Source organism: Micropterus salmoides, unplaced genomic scaffold (genome assembly GCF_014851395.1).
Source record: "Micropterus salmoides isolate LMB-PRFRI ecotype aquatic unplaced genomic scaffold, ASM1485139v1 Ms_hic_scaffold_12, whole genome shotgun sequence".
Classification (NCBI taxonomy): domain Eukaryota; kingdom Metazoa; phylum Chordata; class Actinopteri; order Centrarchiformes; family Centrarchidae; genus Micropterus; species Micropterus salmoides.
Genome location: NW_024040263.1, coordinates 8,715,622 through 8,736,523, shown reverse-complemented (window position 1 = coordinate 8,736,523; position 20,902 = coordinate 8,715,622). Strand labels below are relative to the sequence as shown.

Here is a 20,902-nt window from a genome sequence, read left to right as displayed (position 1 = left end):
GGATGGAGATTCGGCGGCAGTGGAAAACCCATTATGTGAACGTCTGTTCAGTATGCCCTCTCTCTTATGTAACCTTCTCTTTTACCTTCCATTTTGTCTGAAGAACTGGTCCTCGAACTCTTTCAGGTTTTTGCGGAGAATCTTCTTCTCCTCTCGAGCCTCTTGGAGTTGCTCCACAAGTTCCTGCCTGTAAGTGAAACAGTGGAAATATTTAACTATTGCACACTGGAATATTTACAAGTGTTAAAGGTTTATTTTGCAGTGGTGGGAGACATACTGTTTTAATTTTAAAGGGACACAAGTATTTTTTGCCAAATATACTTAAAGTATCAAAAGTAAAAGTACTTGCTGTGATATATTATTTTTTAAGACAAAATTAGATTGTTAGATTAGACTGCTACCTCAATGTTTAAGTTTTACTCTTGCAGCTACTCATGGTGGAACTGCTTTTAACTACTTTACTATATTATATACTTTGGATTTTTCTCTAATCTTTGCTTTTTTGTGAAATATTCAGTAATTTGACCTTTCTGAGAAGTTTAAAGGGAACAACTCTGAAACATAACAAGGGGCTCAAACTTGGCCGTGATTTCTCTTAATGTGGTCAAAGTCAAAAAGCTTGGCAACCATTGGTGATGTTGCAGTGGATAAGACATGTGCCTTTGGCGTGAGAGACCCGGGTTCGAAACCAATGTAAGACACCAATGTGTCCCTGAGCAAGATACTGAAACCCTAGTTGCTCCGGAGGTGTGTCACCTCTGATAAATATAGCAATTGTAAGTCGCTTCGGAGAAAAGCATCACAATCTGAAAAGTTACCAGTAACTCCAGCTGTAATAAAAAGTACTATATTTCTTTCTGAAATGTAGTATAAAGCAGCATAAAAAAAATTCTACTTTTATAAATGTACTTCGTTCCTTTCCACCACTGTGAAGTGAAAACAGTCTTTTCAGTGACTTACGTGGTGGCGGAGTGCAGGTTGGACAGCCTCATGTCCGTCATGTTCTTTGACGGCGAGAGGTCGTCCACGGGTGAAATGAAACCGTCCGCTTCCTCGTCCATGTGGTCCAGCAAGCCGAGCACGCTTAGGTCGGGCCGGGCGGTCACGGTGAACTGGGTCTTTGAGTCTCCGTCGTCCTCTGAGCCGTCCTCTTCCTCCTGCAGAAACAGATTAGAGGTCAACTCGGGGCATTAAACACTGCAGGGAGTGAGAATCGTGCAGCGTTAGTTGTCAATGGCTATAAATCATCACAGTACAGCAACAAAATGCACGTCCATGGTCCCCATTTCTAATTCAAGTCAACACTCATTAGTATGAACAGATGGAGTTAATGAAGGCAGTTGACTACAAGACACACAGTCCACTGAGAACCAACTTTAATCCTGAACTACAAACACTCTACATTAAATAGCAGCAAAATGATGTAGTTCTGATGTTTATTCAACTTGAGTCTTAATGTTGTAGCTTTAAAGGTCAGTGAACATGATGACATTCACAGTCAGGTGATCAGATTGATTGATTTTTAAACAAGCTCAAACATTTATCTGGAATATCTTGACTAGTAGTTTCCAAACTCTTTCATGTGAACTCCTTTTAAACCTATTCAACATAAATAGTCATTTGAAAGAGGACATTGTTACCATGTTTTTGTCATGCAGTTGAATTGTCAATGTTTACGTGGGTTTTAGTTTTTATTCATCTGTTTGTATTCATCACTTGAGAGTAGCAGAAACTGAACATTTCAACCAAAAATCCATTACTTTTAGCTATAAAATTAGTTTAGCTGGAAGCCTACTGGATATTGTGACAATAAATATACTAATAAACACTTTCTAATCCTATTTGGATGTTTATTTTCCTTTAATTAAATAATAATGTTAATATTTCCATGTATCCACTGGCAACTGCAGAAGCACCCACTGGGGTACAAGTACTCTTTGTTTGGGAATCAGTGTTCTCTGCTTTATTTGGTTGATAATATTTGGTTGATTTACCCTCAGTACAGAACAGTAAACAGGTATGAAAGTTTAGGTAAAATTTAGTTTTCACTTCCAATTAAATTCTTAGTGCTCATGCTCACTTTTTTTTTTTTAACCAATGCATTACTTTATGCATTACTAAAATCTCAGAATTTAACTTAGTAAGTACAATGATAATATTACCGTTAGAAATTATAGTCAAAACTATAAAAATAAGATCCCAAGTTGCAATAAACCCGAATTTTCCTTTAAAACATGTCATGTACTGCTCACACATTTGGATAAAAAAAAAAATCGCTGAGGGACTCAAACATCAGATCCAGGCAGCTACTGATTCATCGTCTCTACAGGTGCTGTTGGCAGGAAACAGGCAACTACCCAATCAATAGGCAGCAATCAGGTTAATTAGAGGGGTAAATGGTAGTTAAATAAGGGGGAGGGTGGGGCAGGGCGGGGGGAGCTGGTGACTGATTATTCAAGCGGCAGCAGCTCTTCACCTTGATATCATCGAAGAAGAGTGCGGTTTCGCCCTCGATAATAGGCTGAAGGAGGGGACCTCTGCGCTTGCTGGAGGGAGAGCCCTGTGGTGACGGTTAAGAAGGAGGCGTTAACCACGCTGAGACAGCAAGGCTACGAGGAAAAACGCCACAAAGCCTTCCAGTTTCCATAAGATTCTGCTTTTATCAGAGTAGAAGCTCAGCAGACTTTTCCCTTCTTTTCTCTCGCTTCTTAAAACCACCTTATTTTCCACATCAGGTCCAAATAACTATGATTTTGAAAACCTATCTCAATTCTAATTAGTCTTCACAAACGGCGCCCTGAATATGGGCCAAGAATAGAGTTAGTTGACTTATTTGGCAACCACTTGAAGCCTCATGATTCTATCTGTGTAAAGCATTTTAAGATCCAAACACCACAACAGCTGCTTATCTTGCAACAGGAATGTGTTGAAAAAGAGTTTTAATTCGCGGTCTACACCAGCATCACTTTACTTGACATCCAGGATAATAAAAATGCTGATTTCTATTGTACAGAATAATCTATGGCAGTGGTCCTCATTTGCATTGGATTACAGCTAAGCATTATATAACAGATATATAATATGGGCCCATAATGCAGATCATATCTTACATAATATAAATGCTTATTGAATAGTTGAGTACACAGATAATGGAAGAACAGAATCTTGTAAACTGGCCTATAAGCTGAATTATTTTATGCAACTATTAACTCAACAAAGTAGCAATTCAGAGCAAACAAGTTCTCATATCTTAGTAAAGCTGACGATTTCTACAGTTTTTGACTCTCTCCTGCACTCAGCTGTTCATGGCCACTTACTGTGAACTCAATCTACCCCCTATGAGCTCCTTTACCGAGCTGCTAAAGCTGGACTTGGATAAGGTGGATAACACGTCTGTGGCACGGCTGCCACCGGTTCCCGCAGCAGGCACTAAAGCCAACATGAGCTGGGATTAAGAGTCTGCAGATGTTTTGACAGTGTGGTGAGCTTTGCCGCTCTCTTGTCAAAGAGCTGCCGGACAACTGGGCAGCTGCGGAGGAAAACAAAAGCAGAAGATGGGAGGTCAAGGTGTGGTACTTACAATGACGGGGATGGTGGAAGCTCTGCACAGGATCTGCTTCACCAGGCGATATCTGTCGTACAGGGGTTTCATGATCTGCCTCTCGCTCTTAGTGACCTGAAGTAGCAAAAAGGAGGGAAGCAAATGCACCTTGTTAGCACAGTTTTAGCTTCCTTCTGTCCTCCTCTTATCTCCCTGCAGACCAACTAGCTACAATGGTAGCATAACACTAAATGACAGCTAACCCATACTGGCTTGCAGCAACTCTTCAGATCGAGGCGGGCATTAACCATAAAACCACTGAGGCACACAGCGAGAGGACGGATGGAGGTGACAGAAAGGTCAGCTGCACTTCCTGATATACGACAATGCTAGCAGGGGCTAGATGGCACAATCATTGCAATTTGATTTGACATCAAACAAAGTGTGTGTCAGTTCCTTTACAGATCTGTCTTTCAGCCAAGTTGACCCTTGAATGCATGAATGGACACATAACTAGATAAAGATAAGCGTATAAAAAAAACAAAAAAACATCCATTCTTTTTATTTTTGCTAGCAGACACACTCTGTGAAAGCTAACCAGATGCAGACACTCTAGCTTGAGACCTTATTCACCCTTGACTTGCAATCTGGGTCACAGTGAAGTGGTAAACAAAGATGTTCTCTGTTTGGGCCAACATGGCTGGCTGGAGAGCAGACATACAGCATGGAGGCTGTCCGTGTCGCTCTGTTTATTTAAAGGAGTGGAGGTGGATTACGACTCACCGGTCGACCGTGTATGCTCTCGTAGTGGAGTAGAGCTTTCTGCAGGGCGACTTTCTCCGCTCCGATCTGCTCTCTTGTCATATCCTGCGTGGGGGAGACAGGAAGTAAGAGATAACATTTCAGAAATGACCAGAGTAAATTCTGTGTTGCAACACTTTTAATCTGCATGTTTGATTTAAACACACACACACACACACACACACACACACAGCAGCACCTTAATAAATTCAAGTCTTGCTGTCAGCTTTAAAATTGATGCAGTTTATCTTACATGAAACATCCATTTGCTGTGTCTGTTTATTTATTCATCCTCGTGAGTGTGTAATGTGGTCACAGTCTTACCTTGATGTCCTCAGAGCGGCTCACCTCCTCCCTCTTCTCCTGCAGCTTCTTCAAAATCGTCTCCAGGGTGCTTTCCACCGGAGGCTTGGGCACTTTCTCCTGCTGGGGTTTTTTCTCCAGCTGAGAGCCGAAGCTTTTGGGCAGCGTGTTGCTGCGCTGGCGAGTCATTGGCGGCAAATCCTCTTCAGACTTCATCAACTTGTGTTCTGAAGAGTAAAAAAAATAAATAAATTATATATATATATACACACACACACACACACACATATACACACACACACACACACATATACATATATACACACACACACATACATACATACACACACACACACACACACACACACATATATATATTTATTACACATACATATCTCTATGAGCTTTGTTAGTTTTAGTTTCAGTTGTGTTTAGGAGGGCTGTTCATGTCTTTATCTTACCTTTTAGCTCTTTACGCAGCTTGGACAGTTCGTTTACCCATCTCAGCACCTCCGGGTTTGCAGCTTTATCACCATGGGATGGCTGGATGAAAAAAAAAGGCTCTACTTCTTATCTCTCTCACTTCTCATCTGTTGTATTAAAAAAGGCCAATAGTCTAACAAAAAACAGTGGCAGACCTCGAGTCTCTGAGTTTTCTCACATAGTCAATAACCTTGTTTATGGTTTGGAAAAGTTGAGTCAGAGTTTGTGTTTTTAAAGTGATAAATGAAAAGGTTGTTACTGCTGTACCTACCCTGTATTTCCGCTCCTCTTCAAACTTCTCCTCGAACCTGTGGATCTTCTTCTTCAGCACGTGGATCCTCTTTGTGAGCTGGGCGGATGTCAACTCCTCCTTCTCATCGTCACATGATCCAAGAGACGAACTCCGTCTGCGACTGGTGAGATACATAACGTTGTTAACATCACTGAAAGCTTCGTCCATCTGACTCGACATGCAAAACCAAGTCATGTGTTTTACCTGACAAATGAGTGTGCGTTTGGTGGTGAGGGAGGCACTTCAGTGTCGTCCAGGTACTGCTGGCACTGCCCGTAGGCGTAGAAGCGAGGGGACAGCATCGGGTCGCTGTCTTCCTCCAGCAGCTGGCGGATGAGACGCCCCCCGGCGTGGGGGGAGAGTCGAGCTTCCTCGCGGTCCATGCTCTCCCTCTGCAGTGGCGAGTACGCCGGGACGGGTTCTGAATAACACACAAACAAGCGCGTGTTCAAATCTGACACTTTGCTTGTTCTGCTAACAAAGACAAGTGGTAAGCAGAAGATGTGCAAACAAGGGACATTCAGGGGACCTTGTTAAGCAGTGTGGTGCATGCTGGGCAGCAGACAACACAAAGCTTGCCTGAGTACAGTAACAGCAGATTCATCATATCATCCCCAAGAGCTCTGTAGCTTTATCCAGAATAACAGGATAAAACAGTTCAATGGTGTTTTAGAAATTCTAGATCCAGGATCAAATCTGCTTATTGAAACAGAATCATTATCTTTTATAAAATCTCTTAAGGTTCATTTTGTAATTTAGATTTTGGCTGCAACTTGTGATGTTTTTCCATATTTGAATCAGCAGATCATTTTCTCAATTAATTAAGCAATCGTTTGCTCTACAAAATGTAAAGAAGACAAAAAAAAAAACAACAGTTTCTTAAAGCTCCAAGTCTTCTAATTGCTTGCTTTTTTTGTCCAACCAAGAGTCGAAAACCCGAAGTTATACATTTTCAGCAACATCCTCACAACTAAGAAGATGGAACCAGGAAATGTTTAGCATTGGCAATAGACAAACTGATTAATTGTTCCAGATCTAATCTAGATTGTTCTCTGCTTAAAAAAAAAAGAAAAGAGAAATTTGTTACGTACAAAAATCGGGGATTTTACCAACTCCATCCAAAATGAGACCAGCATTTTTCTTTCTTGCTATTATCTGAAGTCTAAGAGCAAGTACAATATAAAATGTTCTGGGAAAGACACTATCAGATCATTTCTCTCCCTGCCACTATGTTTTTGGATCCTCTCTGGCGCTGGAAATTAAGAAGCTGCGTTCTCTAAAAGCGTTATGGGAATAAAAAATAAATAAAAAAAACTTCCTCTGGGGCTTGACAGTCACAGATGTTGTTCTGAAACTGTGGGTAAGACACGCCCACCCTCTCTCTCTCTCTGTTCATCCCCTGGTAACAGTCTGCACTCTGGCAATAATTACGTCTGGGGAAAATAACCACACATATACCCCTGACAACCCCCGGGCTATAAATATTGCATTGCTCTTCGTGGGATAATGTCAGGACGCGACCCCTGATGAGAGGTACAGTGATGAGTTTGTGTTGCAGTTTCCACTCTGCGCGGTGAGCGATAAACCTGGCCGGTCTATCTGTCATGCGAGGGAGACTAGACATAGAAATATCAGGTTGTTCTAGAGAGTGTTACTGACACTATTAAAATAAAAACTCTATAGAAACGGAATAATGTAGATTTCATGGAAAAGGAGAGACCTGTAACATTAGGTGTCAGGAGGAAAGGTTGTTACACAGATGGAGGGAGTGAAAACAAGCTCTGAAGGAAACCAACTGTCAGTGTCAACATTCAAGGTGTCAGAAAGCACCCGTGAAAATATGCCGTCGTGTCTAAAACTGCGCATGCATATTTTTCTTAGCTGGGGTGAGTTGGACCGTACGAGAAGCAACTTAGCTCAAATTCCAGCTCTGGTCCCCGGGGACCTCCTTGTACTTTTAGGTACGTGCAGTTTATCAAGCAGCAGCTCTCTGGCACGTTAGAGCTCAACACAGCAGCAGGTGAAACTCTCAATCACGCCGAATGTCTTCCTTTGAGGTCTATTATCGAGCTTAGAGTGCAGCAGTGAGGTGTAGCCGGACAGTGAGGCTCCATGGCATTTGAAATTAATCCTTTAAATCAACCGCTCGCTGATGGTTCAGGATTAACTAGACTAATGAAACAAAACAAACAAACAAAAAAAAAAACATGCGAGTTTGCCATTTCACTGAAGGTTGTCGTGTGTGAGAGACGCTCGGCCACAATGTTCCAGATCATTCAAGCATGTTGCCATTCAGTGGAAAAGGTCAGTCAGACAGCCTTTCTTTCTTTCTTTCTGACGTGTTATTTGCAGCAATGCGGGTTAGCACTGACGCCGATTTAACATTACACTTACCATCATAACAACTTGGATGAAAAATGCTTTTGAAATCAAGGAAAGGGGCGTTGAAGAACAGGGAATCTACAGGAACAAAAGAAGAAAAGAGGGGGGAAGAGAAAGAAAGGACAAGATGAAGGGATGAAAAGAATGAAACAGAAGTAAGAAAGAACCACTGTGTATCCTTCTTGTTGCAGAAAATATGGGAAAGCAATCATAACAAGCATCTCCCCACACACTGCCAGGCAGGCAGGGCAGAGCAGCAGCAAATATCAGGTCACCATGACAGGCGCTGGCACAAAGTGTACTGGAACAAAGGTCTCAAACCACTGCCTACTGCCTTCATCCAGCAGCAAGCCCATTTGTATAGTATTACACCTCCCGTACAGTATGCACACGTCCCCTCAGTACTTACTATTACCATTACAGAGCTTTATCAACTGCTTATTCTGCGTGGCTCATTTTGCCAGAAAGTAAATCCCTCTTTGGCTCTCCTTAGTGATGCCAGCTACACAGAAAAAAAAACCAAAAACCTTTCCACAATACACAATTGCAGTTTGTGCTATGGCAAGCTCTGCTCCCACTCATGCTTCCAAGGACCTGATCTGTTCGCCATCTCATGCACCTCAAGGAGATACTGTATGTCTGAGCAGAGTCAGTGTCACAGCCAATCAGCAGGCTCCCTGTGGCATCCTCGCTGCCATGAACTCAGTTATGAATTCAGGACAGAATGTACAGGAAAGAGGTTTAAGAAGAGGCTAAAAGCCAAAGAAAGACACAACAAGCAAGTGATCTAATTCAAAATGTCTTCGTATTGTCAGCGTTAAGACAGCCACAGGAATTGTTCATTTCCTATAGAAGATGTAGGACACTACCCTCGGAGATGTACGGACAGAGCCAAAACAACTAACACCCCTCCTTTCTGGAGACTAAAGCAACAGTTTGTTGTCTCATGCACAATATTAAATACTCAAAATGTCTTCAGCTAATGCTGCACTGCAACAACAACAACAACAACCTCTCACAACCTAGTTTTTCATGTATCACATTTGGCCACTAGAGAGCTCCACAAAACATGGAATAGCCTGCTAATGCTCCAAACACGAGGCTGTAGAAGTTATGAGATTTACTGCACGGAACATTGTAGCTTTGACGGCCACATTGGACAGGAAACGGTGGTGGTGGGAGTGAAGACCAATGTTTGCAGCGGAAAAATGTCAAAACAGGCTGCGATATACCCTTTAACTATGTTTGACGGTAGGAATGAACCTGTTGGTTATGCATCGACTGTACAGTTCTGCAACATGCTTGGCTTTCACAGCTCAGCACAGAAACCTCCACCCACCTCCGCTGTGTCGCAATGTCCTAACAAAACAATCACAGTCTCTGTGCACGTCGATTGTGCATGATTTCCTTTCTACACAAACACCAACACTGCATAAACAAACACATTAATAACAAACTCAAAAGAGGTCTGACAGGAGGAGGGAGAGGCATGTGAAAAATGCAATGTTTGTGACTGTTTATGCAAACTCTGCATTAGAAATTACACCTGATAAGCCAGCGTCAATAAATTAACTAGACATACTTCATTTGAAATTTGATTATCTTGTGCAAATCTACCATTGATTGCACATGCATCACCATCACTATTCCTGGAGTGACAGAGCAAAGGAGACTTTTTCAATACAGCACAAGTCTCACGATCAATAAACTCCAAGTTTCTACAGCTGGTGGACTGGTACACTGTTACCACCATTCAACCTCGCCTTTAATGAACAGTTTTTGACTGAGAGTTAAAGCAGCAGCTGAGTCTAGAAACAATTCAGTGCCAGAAATTGCTAAGTACCTGATACGCCCTGGTAAAAACCCACATTTAGCTCTTTAAATAAAACCACAAGAGTAGCTATAACTTTAGCTACACCTTCATATTTTCTCTGGGGGGATGAATACAGGAGTCCCATGTGGTCTAATTCAACAGCAACAAAACAGCCATCTGTCTGCAGTGTTGCCTTATCTTGTCAGCCAAGCAAACAAGCACATCTCCAGTGAGTGTTTCTCCTCCAGATATAGGTAGCTAGACAACCTAAGAGGATCATTTTCAATTAAATCCAGAAGGAGAGGAGGAAGGAGGCGGAGGAGAAAGAGAAGAGGCAGCAGAAGGTGTGCAGCTGCTACCCAGACACCCATGTGCAGAGTAGGGTGGCGGGCAGGGAGTGGGTTGCCTGGGCATGTTTGTGTGAAAAGGTGTATATTCCAGACAGTACTGCGTGTAAGAGAAACAGTTGGGTGGCTTAAAGCCTCACCTCCCCAGTTGTTGTCCTCAGTCAGTGCTGTCAGATCCAGCCGGGGCACGTCCTCGCAGCTCGTCCTCTCGCAGTCCGGGTCTGAGCCTCGCACGTCTCCGCCGCCGACCCTCCCCGTGTCACAAGTGACGGGCGACTCCTGGATCTTCATCCTTAACGTCTGCACAACCATGAGAGAAAAGAAAAGAGCGCTCAACGACGTTGACCAGCCTGTGAACACACTCTTTAAGTTGAGCCACACACTCCCTCAGACTGGCCCTGCCCTAACAGAGGGGGTTGCTCCCTGCTCGCGATTGGCTGCCTCAGCAGCCAAAACACCCGCCCATCTGTCTTTGGCTGTGTGTGAGAGAACAGGAGTGGATTGGCTCCGCCTTGTCTTTCACTCACTGAAATCCCTCACCCCTCCCTCGCACCCGCCCTCCCTTGTTTTCTTTCGACAGTTGTCCTCCTTGCTTTCTCTCTTGCCTGACATGCATATATTCCCCGCCCTTACCCTGCTCAGGACTTGTTTGTTTCACAGCAGCAAGAGCAGAAGGGAGGGGTGGAGGGTGGAGAGAGGGAGGAGGGGAGCGAGGCGAGGACAAGAAAAAGCAAGCAGATTGTGAGCCAGCACACGTAGGCTGACTGTGAGATTTTTTTCCCTCTTCCTATCTGTCTCCGTCAGCAGGCAAACATTCGGCTCAGAACAGAGATATTACATGTGAGCCTTCTCTTCCAGCACCTCATAAGTTCTTCTACAGTATTTCCTCCCATTGTTTAGCCATCATTCATCAGCTTCTCCTCCCTCTCCTTCAGTCTCAAACTCTCTCCAACTCCACTTTACTTATCCACAATCAAAGCTGTTTTATCAAAGTCTAGTATGATGCAAATAATTTGGGGAGACAACATACTCAGCTGGTCATGTATTTAGAACGTGTCCATGGCTCACTTAACACTAAGCTCATGGGGTCCCATTTCCTCTGTCTGGGCGTAGGACCAAGCTATTTTTAGGAAAACCAGATCAAGACAAAACTGCTACTAGACCTCATAAATGCCACAGAAAGCTTACAGGAAGGGGTGCACTTGAATCTGGTTACAACAGCCCTTGTTGGTAATGATACTAAGTTGTTGTTGGCGGCAGGTTCATGTGATTACGGTGTAACAGCATAATTAGTATCAGGTGTGTGCTCGTGTGAGGGAGCAAAAACTGAGTTATCAAGACTCGTCAGCAGTTACACGTGAAATAACTTTGATGTGACGTGAATCACGTATGAAACTAAGTGGTATTAGTGCCCGGGGAACGTGCTTGACCAGTATCAGAAACTTCCCCAAGTAGCACTTACCGTCGCTGTTTTCAAGTCCAGAACCCCCCCCAGTGCCTCCAAGAATAAGTACATACTGCACCAGCTCGCTCAACAGATCCCCATCACACACACATATTCCTCTAAATATCATTAGGAGCAATGGCTTACTCAGTTGTATCAGCTTCTAGACTTAGTGTGCCCACAAAAAAATAAACAATCAGACAAACAAACAGTAAAACAACAACAACAAAAAAAGGTACACAAATTTCAGAGTAATTATAAGAGTACTCATAAGGAAAAAAATCAGGAACTAACAAAAGTCTAGTGTGGTTTCTGGAAATCTGTCTGTGTTTGGTGTCATTCAAGAACTAATAGTGTAAACACTCGGTAGCTGTTGGTCAGTTTAATAGTATCATGCTTTGCTGTACTTCAGGAGAAACAGAAGTAATAACTACTGTATACATAAGAAGGAAGTAATGGTTAGTTTCTGTAATACTTCACTGTTCACTAATTCACAATTGTCACTTTTTTCACAGCAGACATTTTGACTTGTCGCAGTAGGAAAAGCAGGAGGGACATATGCAGACCTGATTTATTTTATTTAGGCTAATTGTGTTGGAAATAACATTAATTATATATAAAACTGTGTATGAACAAACATGTTCAAACTCTTCTAGACAGGAAAAAAGACACCCCGTTTTTACAACTTTGAACTCGCCCAACCTTAAGAAGGCCTTACTTACTGAACATTTACTGGGCTCCAAACTAACTGACACAATGTCAAAGAACCAGCACAAATCGCTACATCAGCCCCTAGCTTCAGAGAACAGAAGAGCCGAGTGGATAGAGTTTATTTTGGTGGTGTGTGGATTTTACTATGGACTGCTTTCTTAACGACAGCTGGTAACAGTTCAAGGTCATTGAAGGATTGTTGCTAGCACCGCCGTTAACCGACTTTGAACTTGAACGTTGTACGTTTTGCTAAATTTTATGTTGTCTTACTGTTCATTTTGTAGGTTAGAATGTTTTGCATGACTAATGCAGCTTGTTTTAAGAGCACGCAGAATTTCAGTCATCTAAGATTTTCTTTGGTTGACTACAGCCCTACTGACAACAGGGCAAAATCACTGGCATCAGTGTAGAGAGTACAAAGTAAACCCACTTCAAGATGCTCTGAGGAGTAGCCGTGGATTAACAGGAGCACAGATGTTACTGTACAGCTCATTAGGGTCCTGCTGTGTTCAAATAAAATTCAAATGCACGTGCACGCACGCACGCAAGCATGCACGCACACACACACAATGTTCCAGGCAACAGCCACTGTGTTCACTCAAACACACTGGAGCCACGATTACATCATCATAAGAGGTCCAGCTGGTGCAAAGGAGGGGCGAGATAGACAGAGCCCTCGTGTGAGTGTGTAAGCGGGGGGGGGGAATTAGACAATGATAAAGCTGTGTTTGGGGGACTTACACACACAGTGTACAAACAAACACATAGTGGGATTTAAGGGGCATTTTGCTAAGATGTCTCACACACACACACACACACACACACACACACACACACACGCAAATGTGTAAGCCATGAGTTTCATGTCTGATAGCTTGTTTTTTTCTCTCTGACACTATTTATGTAAGATAAGATAGAACTTTATTAATCCCGAAGGAAATTCTTGTGCAAGCAATTGCTCAAAATTATGCTAAATGAATAAATGCTAACACTAGTGCCTAATAGAATAACAACACAATTAAGATAAATGTAGTGAAACAAGTACAATAAAATAAAATAGTCTTGGCAATGATATTGAAAAGTTATAAAAAGTAATAATGCACATGATACTGAAAAATATTGCAAATTGTATTGATATTATTGTTCTCATCTGATCTGTCAGCTGTTCCTCCTGCAAAATGGGGAGGAATTAAGATGGAGACACACTGGATCTGTTGCCGGATATCAAATCAGTGGATCTTATTCGCAGGAGATCCAGCTGCGCGGTGCATGATGGATATGCCCAAGCAAGTTGACTGACTGTATCTGAATTTGCATAAACATGACTCGCTCTCAGTGCTGATCAAATATGAATCAAGATTCTGTTACTCCATTGCCTATTTCTCGCCTCAAATGTTTTCAGAAACATATTTTAATGTACAGTTTAGCTCTAATATGAGAAAGTTCCTGATCCGGACTCTATGTTGAAAACAGACAATCCACAACTAAACACCACCCAACTCACAGTTTCATCACCCACTAGTTGGAGTGTTCATTGGTGCGGTGAGTCCAGATGCGCCTATTTCAAAACACATGACACACACACACACACAAGCCCACACACACAGTATACATACGCACAACTTTCTGTGGTGTCCTTTTGGACCACAGAAAAACTACATCATCAAGTAAATGATAAAAATCCTACTATAACAATTATGTTGGCATATAATTGACGTGTCAGCATTGCAGCTAACCAGACCTGCATAAAAGAACTGGTTAAAAACACTGCAGCTCTCTCTTCCCACTATCAGTTTTTTATATTGTAGGTACAAGATGTTCTAACGGACTGAGTCATGTGAGCTATCGGTTTACATGGACTAAAGCTACAACAAGACACACACAGATAAATTGAGACACGCGATACACCAGCACACTAAGATTAAGGGTTTGTGTGCTTAAGAATTAAAAACAGTTGTGAAACAGTGTTTGTTATGAAATCCCTTTTAACCACTCAAAATTCATCATACAAGTTGATTATATTTCAAAGTAACTGATCAGAGGTTATATAATATATATATTTTAGAGTCCAAAATCCAATTTGCAATCAAATAAAAGAGAAAAGACCAGAAAATTCTCACATATGAGAAGATTCAAACAACAAATGTTTTGTGTTTGAAATGAAATTACTTAAATAATTATAAAAAAATATTTTCTTTTTATCTACTCATTGCTTAAAAAACGGGGCTTCATAACTTCTTCACCAAAATACTGTATAGTCACATATAGTGTATGTATTTGAAAAATCACCTGCAGGTGATGAGTTCACCATGCAGGCTGGATCAGTTTATTAATTAATAGATAGCCTGATGGTAACAATCATGTCTGTGGTGTAACCCGGACATTAGCGACCAGCCTCCTCTCACAGCCATGGCATGCCGGCTCCAGATGGCTGCTCAGTAGCACAGTGGTGCTGTTGGCAGGGCTGCAGCCTGAGCTGCTACTAAAATCCATCTGGGCTGCTTAGAAAAAGATATACTGGGGCAGTGTTGCATGATTCTATTCAGCGGTGCTGGTCCAGATCAAAACTTGAGACAAGCAGATGGAGAAGGTGACGTTTTCCTTCTGCTCACATCAGGATATCACACAGTACAGTCTTTCCACAATGTTTGAACAGCTGACTGAGAATAACGGTGGGAAAATCCCTTTTCGCACGAACTCTAAAATCTCCCTTTGTCAAAAGTGAAATTTTATGTTTCTGTGGAACTGCTGGTGAATTTCTGTTCAGCAAATCAGCTGTGGTAGTGTCACAACACACTGATAAGTAAGAGAGCAACATATTGTTGTGAAGGTTAATAACACACTGGTCAAAACAAACATCAGTGGTTAGAGCAAGTGCCTACCCTTTGTTTTCCATTGCTTTTTATTTAGTCAAATCTGAGGCTATTTATTCATATCTCTCACTGCACTGCATTTTTTATCATTCTGTTTTCTTTCATTTTAGCTTATTTTATTTATATTATAATATATTATTTATTTTAAATGTTTTGATATATATAAACATGTTATACTTGGATACAAGTATACTCATTTAAGTATATATAAAAGTAGCTATACAAGATATTTGCCCAAATAGCACAGTCTAAAATTATCATTTAAATCAGGAACTGTTCTAAAGAAAAGTACTAATCTGAGCGAGCATTTGATGCTTTCGGAACCTTGCAGTTGCTTGCTGCTGCTGCTGACACATTTCGGTACCAAAAAAGTAATGCGATTCAATACCCAGCCTTTGCCTTTATTCCACATCCATCTCCCTAAAATCTGAGATTACTTTTTTTCCGGTGGCACTTGCATGGCAGAGCAGGTTCACTGTGTAATAAGAGGAAGGAGGAGCGCTGAGACAGAAAGCGCACCCTAACAGACACAGAGACACTCATAAGGAAGGAAGTGTGAACCTGAACCTACCTGTGGAGGGGGAGGAAGGCCATCTTTTCTTGAAATTTCATTCCTGAAAAATCAGACAGAGAAACCACTTTAGAAAAGAAGCTTTGACTGATCACACCAGCTTAAGCTGAATCAACCCAAGGAAGTAGATCTTCCAGTTAAACTTCCTGTCATAAACATCAGGAAACCTCACACAGTTTATTCATACACATACATATATCTTTGATGCCTGTCTTTATCAGTGTATGCTATAAACATCACAGTATGCCAAACAGATACCTTAAGATAACAGACAAAGCTGCTAGTGGAGCTTATCAATGCAAAACAAACGTTCAGGAAACGGGTGCTACAGCTTATGTGTTTATGAAAAAAGGTAAATGTGGAGAGAAAAGCTATTCCATACGTGTAATGACATTTTAAACAAAATCCTCAAAGGGCTTAAGTTAAGAATTCAAAAGCTTACCCGTTATGAAATGTCTCCATGTGGTTTGCTTCAGGTCCCTCACCAACCCATTCTTTGAACTGGAAACAGATGAATACATTTCCAACATTAGTTATCTACACAGCCAATTTTATGACCATTGTTTTTTTTTATCAAAATGGGACAAGCTATGCTGCATTAGCATATCCAATGATTGTTTTTATGAACTTTTTGGGATTATCATCTTCAAAACTTTAATGGGAATGTTATTGGAGGGTCCTGAAGCTCTTCATAAATGTACCATAGCTGTTGACAGTGTGTTGCAATTGACAATAATCTTTATTTGTAGAGCACTAAAACAGATGCTTAAAATACTTTACATATCAGTTTACCAGCTTGATAAGATCACTTTCAGTTGTTGCTCATATATTATATGAAATATGGAACCATGATTGCTTTTATGAACCTTCTTGGATGCTGAACCATAAAGATTGAAATCCTTGAAATAAAATTTTCACTTCACTGTCTCTTGCAGCAGTTACTGAAATACAAGCACACAAGACATATAAATAAATACGTACAGAAACAGAAAACAACAAAAATAGGAGTCAGGTATCATGTTCACCATGTTTACCATCTTAGTTTAGCATGTTAGCATGCTAACATTTTGCTAATTTGCACTAAACACAAAGTACAACCAAGGCCAATGGGAATATCATTAGTTTTGCCGGTATAAAGCAAACTATTTGAAAAAGAAATGGTGATGATGATGGTGCTAGTTAGAAGATCACCAGAATGATTACAATTCGCCCTGTGGGGAACATTAATGTCTGTGCCAAAATCTCACCACAATCCACCCGATAGCCTTTGAGACAACTCATTCAAAAGCTCAAACCTGAACATCATAGTGGCGTTAAAGGAAAAGTCAGAGGATCGCTGAAGGATTCATCATCTGGGAACTATAAATGTCAGTACAAAACTTCATGTCACCCAATCATGTAGTTGCTGAGATATTGCAGTAGTGCACCGACCGATCGACACTGACATCCACAAAGCCATGCTGCCACAAAAAAGTGATTTGACAGCTGAAACTGATCGAAAAATACTGTGTATTGTCTCACGCCGTGTTGTTATACAATGAGCAGCACCAGGAATAAAACCCAAGAGGCTTTCAGAGCCACTAATTACCCTCAGTGGATCTTCACATCACGAGCTCACATTCACAGATACAGCTGAGACACAGAGACACAGACACTCGCTAACATCAAGTCTCTGCTGTCAGCCACTCAGCATAACACCAATCACGATTATGCTAGCTACTATTATATATATATATATATATATATATCATACGTGTGTCATCATGTGTAATCTGTACTGTTACATAAGGGGTTGGCATGGAGAGCAATCTAGGATCCTGTTCCTCAAGTGTGAGAGTGTAAACTACACAAATCTATTTTCATCAGTCGGCCGGTGGGACAGTAAGACATGCAGCTGAACTTTACATCAGCACACGTCATATATGAGCCAAGTGTGAATAATAATCTGACTTGCATTCATGTTCCTGTAGCGTAAGACGAGTCTGTAGCGACTGGATCATGTTACTACAGCTACATGGGTCACACCAAGTCCTCGTCGTGACTCTGACTACTTTCACACCACCTCTTATAGAGCTCTCACTGTGCTACACAACTGTTATGTATGACTCAGTGAGAGATAGCTGGTCGTACTTGTACACTTAACCTGGATACTGAGATATAGCGGGAGATTGGTTTGAGTATGTATTAGGGCTACAACTAAGGATTATTATTAATGCTGCAATAAATCAATTAATTGTTGTTTGAAAAAATGTCCAACACAATTTCCCAGATCAACAAACTGATGAAAATATTGTGTAAATTCAGCATTTCTGTAAACAATTCCACTCAATGATTTGTAATATTGCCTAAAATGATCTAATACAACCCATACATCAATAAGATACTTTGTAGAAATAGTAAAGCAAAATCTCCACCTCGACAAATTCCTCATGGTACATATTATAGGATCACCCACACCTAGTAGAAGCTACGTTAGTATGGAAGCTACAGAGAATAAAACCGCTAAGGCTTCAGAAAATAATATATTGTATTGAAAAAAATAAATTATTTATTAGTATATTTTATTATTATATAATTATATTACATAGTAACGTTTTACATTACAGAAGTACAGAGAGTTGAAATAACAAGTTGGTTTCTCGTGCTTCATCTTCTTCAGTGGATAAAAGCTACAGCTAAGTGTGCACTCATAAGTGGCCCTTACATTTGCACTGCTTCTGGAGAAAGTGGTTAACAATTAGTGTGGCATGCTGCATATTACAAACCGCTGGCAGGGAACCATTAGGCAGCTGCACTGCTTCCTGTCATCCAACTCGCCAATGTCTGCATTTAGTGATTCTTGTTAACTGCAATTGACAATTATGTGCAACAAGTCAGAAATAAGGATGACAAGGGGGTTGAGCTGAACACTTTAACAGCCTATCAGGTGAATTAGAGGAGAAGATCTGTGGTGATGCTGTTTGCGAATTCACTACTATTTGAAGTAACCTAGATATTGCTAAAAACAACTGAAATAAACCTGCTTTCTTAAGGTTTTCCACCGACCTACACCTAAGACTGACCTGTTATAGTGGGAGAAAAGATAAACTAAAACAACAGAGGAAGAAAGCAGTCAATAAAACACACAATACCAGAGAAGAGTAGGAGACACACTGCTAAGATGGTGACACATCACACAAATAAAAAGATGAGGAGAAAAGGTATGATGACTCACTGCGTGGGCATCCTGGTTGTCAGTGAGCTGCATCAGTGTCGGGCTGTGTTTCGACTTCCTGGGGTTGGGGGTTCGCTCTGTGTGACCACCCTGGCCTCCCTGTGAGTCCATGCCGCTTCCCGTGTCCTCCCCCACGCTGCCTGAACTGCTTCCACCGCTCGACGGGATGTTCTCCTTGTTGGTGTCTGCTCTGATGGACGCAGCTCTGTTCTCAGACGGAAAAGAAAGAGGTGAGGAAATGAGACATCTGCCTTTCATCTCACTCTCTCTGTTACTCACTTTGGTCTGCCTTTATCAGCTTGACATTGGGCGAAATGCCTCTGGAAACTAAATGCCAAGGTCATCCAAACTTCGTTTACTTATATCTCGGCTAATTTGCTGTTTAGCTTCAGTGCTAATTCTATTTACTGTCCACGCTCTTATTGACATTTTCTGCTGTCTTTGGACTAATGCACTCCTCTAATCCAGGTGTCACTGATCTCTCAGACTCTACCAGATCTCCATCAACAAGGATTAGCTTCTTACTGCAGTTGACTCTGCAGTTGTTATGAGTGTACTTGTCTCAGTGGACGAGCTTATCACACGGAATGTACCCTTACGACTGTTTACCGTTACCATTACACGAACTGGAAGTAGTAGCATTGCAGTGAGACATTGTGATCAGGCTTTTAGTAATGAATGCCCTTTCATTGTGCTTTACCAGTACTGTGCAAAATGTGAAGATCTCAAGAGTTTCCACGGATAATTTCTACAAGAGATAGTATTCTGTAATTGCTTATGCAGTTATGAGTTACCTTCCTGAGCTCTAATAATCGAATCTAGGGCAATAATTGGTAAATTAACTAGCCTATTTTTGTTGTCAACAATTCTACTGAGCGGAGTACTCAGTCACAAGCAAGCAATATTAAACTATTGCGTTACTGCATTTTTATTTAACTTACTTGGGTCTGTACATATGTATTTTATAGTATGTTTTATTTTTTTGTTTTGAATAATGAATTTAATTATCTTGTGATGTGGAAGTCAGTCCACTTCTGTGGTAATGTAATGGTTGAGCAGGTGATGGGAGAGTAGGTGGGTTGAATGGTTCTGTTGTTTTAAGTGGATGAGTAAACAAAATATGCAAATGAAAATATTGTTGCTTTATCTTTCAATAAAAATGTTTCCAATAAATATATTTCAGAAGAAAAGTAAAATCATTGTGATTTATTAGCACTTTCTTGTATTAGAAAACTTTAAAGACAGAATTAAAAACAACAAGATTTTTGTAGGGCACCTCAGTGTTGCTGTTAAAGACAAATTTCAAATTTCATGCTGGTATACCATCAACTACAAACACATTGTACCTGTTTCTTTCTTTGTGTCTCAGCCCCTCCTCCTGTTGCTCTCTCTGGTGTCGACGTCTCTGTCGGGCAGTTGCCTTCACTCTTGGAGATGGTGGACGTGGAGTCAACTCACAGTCCTCTGAACTTTGATCCCCTAAAGGGTTTACATCGAACAGGTGCTGCTCCACTGCTGAACGTATCGTCCGGTCCAGAAAACTTAATGACAAAAAAACAAACAAACAAACAAAAAAACTAGAGACGTTGGTTAAGAAATTTGCTACTTTATGGCCCAATAACAGTTTCATAGTTATGTAGAATTTCAGAAAATGGTTAGCTCTAAATATAATTTAATGAATTACAAGACCTCAATATTTGCAATACTACACTTTTGTATTTCAAACCACGATGACAGTAATAAAGTCTACTTACTTTACAACATCTGGTCTGCACTGGACAGGAGAGAGGTGGTTACTGAAAGGAAAACAAGCGGGAAGGTGAGTTAATGCTACAGAAACAGGTGGTCACAACAGGTCACTGAGCAACACTGACAATCCCCCTGGCTCTGGTTCTGGCCCTAGGTGATCAAGGCATCTAGTGTGCATGTTAACTTCAGCTGTGTTCAGAGCACAAGTAGGTCCTTGGAGAGCAAAGTGGCTGGCTTCTATGACTACCAGTGAGTCCTACAGTAGAGTATAAGATGAGCTAGGGCTTCATCAATATCTTTCTGCCTCTCCCCTTTTATCAAAGCACACACGGGATTGTTATCTGCAGTAAAACAGTAATATGCAAATAATAAGTGGTT

General features: G+C 41.1%; 1 protein-coding gene across 5 annotated transcripts in view; it reads right to left on the bottom strand.

The window, feature by feature from the left end:
- fam13a (family with sequence similarity 13 member A) overlaps positions 1 to 20,902 on the bottom strand; it is a 62,283-nt gene that overhangs the window by 1,334 nt on the left and 40,047 nt on the right. For 2 of the 5 annotated variants that reach the window (XM_038713170.1, XM_038713171.1), the window contains exons 10-25: positions 20,530 to 20,571; positions 20,122 to 20,316; positions 18,776 to 18,980; positions 16,004 to 16,062; positions 15,562 to 15,604; positions 10,103 to 10,262; positions 7,815 to 7,880; positions 5,625 to 5,841; positions 5,400 to 5,541; positions 5,107 to 5,188; positions 4,667 to 4,872; positions 4,325 to 4,408; positions 3,581 to 3,676; positions 2,477 to 2,560; positions 961 to 1,157; positions 86 to 187 (exon numbers count right to left, since the gene is read on the bottom strand). In XM_038713170.1, coding sequence (XP_038569098.1) covers positions 86 to 187; positions 961 to 1,157; positions 2,477 to 2,560; positions 3,581 to 3,676; positions 4,325 to 4,408; positions 4,667 to 4,872; positions 5,107 to 5,188; positions 5,400 to 5,541; positions 5,625 to 5,841; positions 7,815 to 7,880; positions 10,103 to 10,262; positions 15,562 to 15,604; positions 16,004 to 16,062; positions 18,776 to 18,980; positions 20,122 to 20,316; positions 20,530 to 20,571 — 1,980 coding nt within the window. The remainder of the gene's footprint in view (positions 1 to 85; positions 188 to 960; positions 1,158 to 2,476; positions 2,561 to 3,580; positions 3,677 to 4,324; positions 4,409 to 4,666; positions 4,873 to 5,106; positions 5,189 to 5,399; positions 5,542 to 5,624; positions 5,842 to 7,814; positions 7,881 to 10,102; positions 10,263 to 15,561; positions 15,605 to 16,003; positions 16,063 to 18,775; positions 18,981 to 20,121; positions 20,317 to 20,529; positions 20,572 to 20,902) is intronic. The other 3 variants (XM_038713173.1, XM_038713172.1, XM_038713174.1) reach the window with 3 other exon arrangements.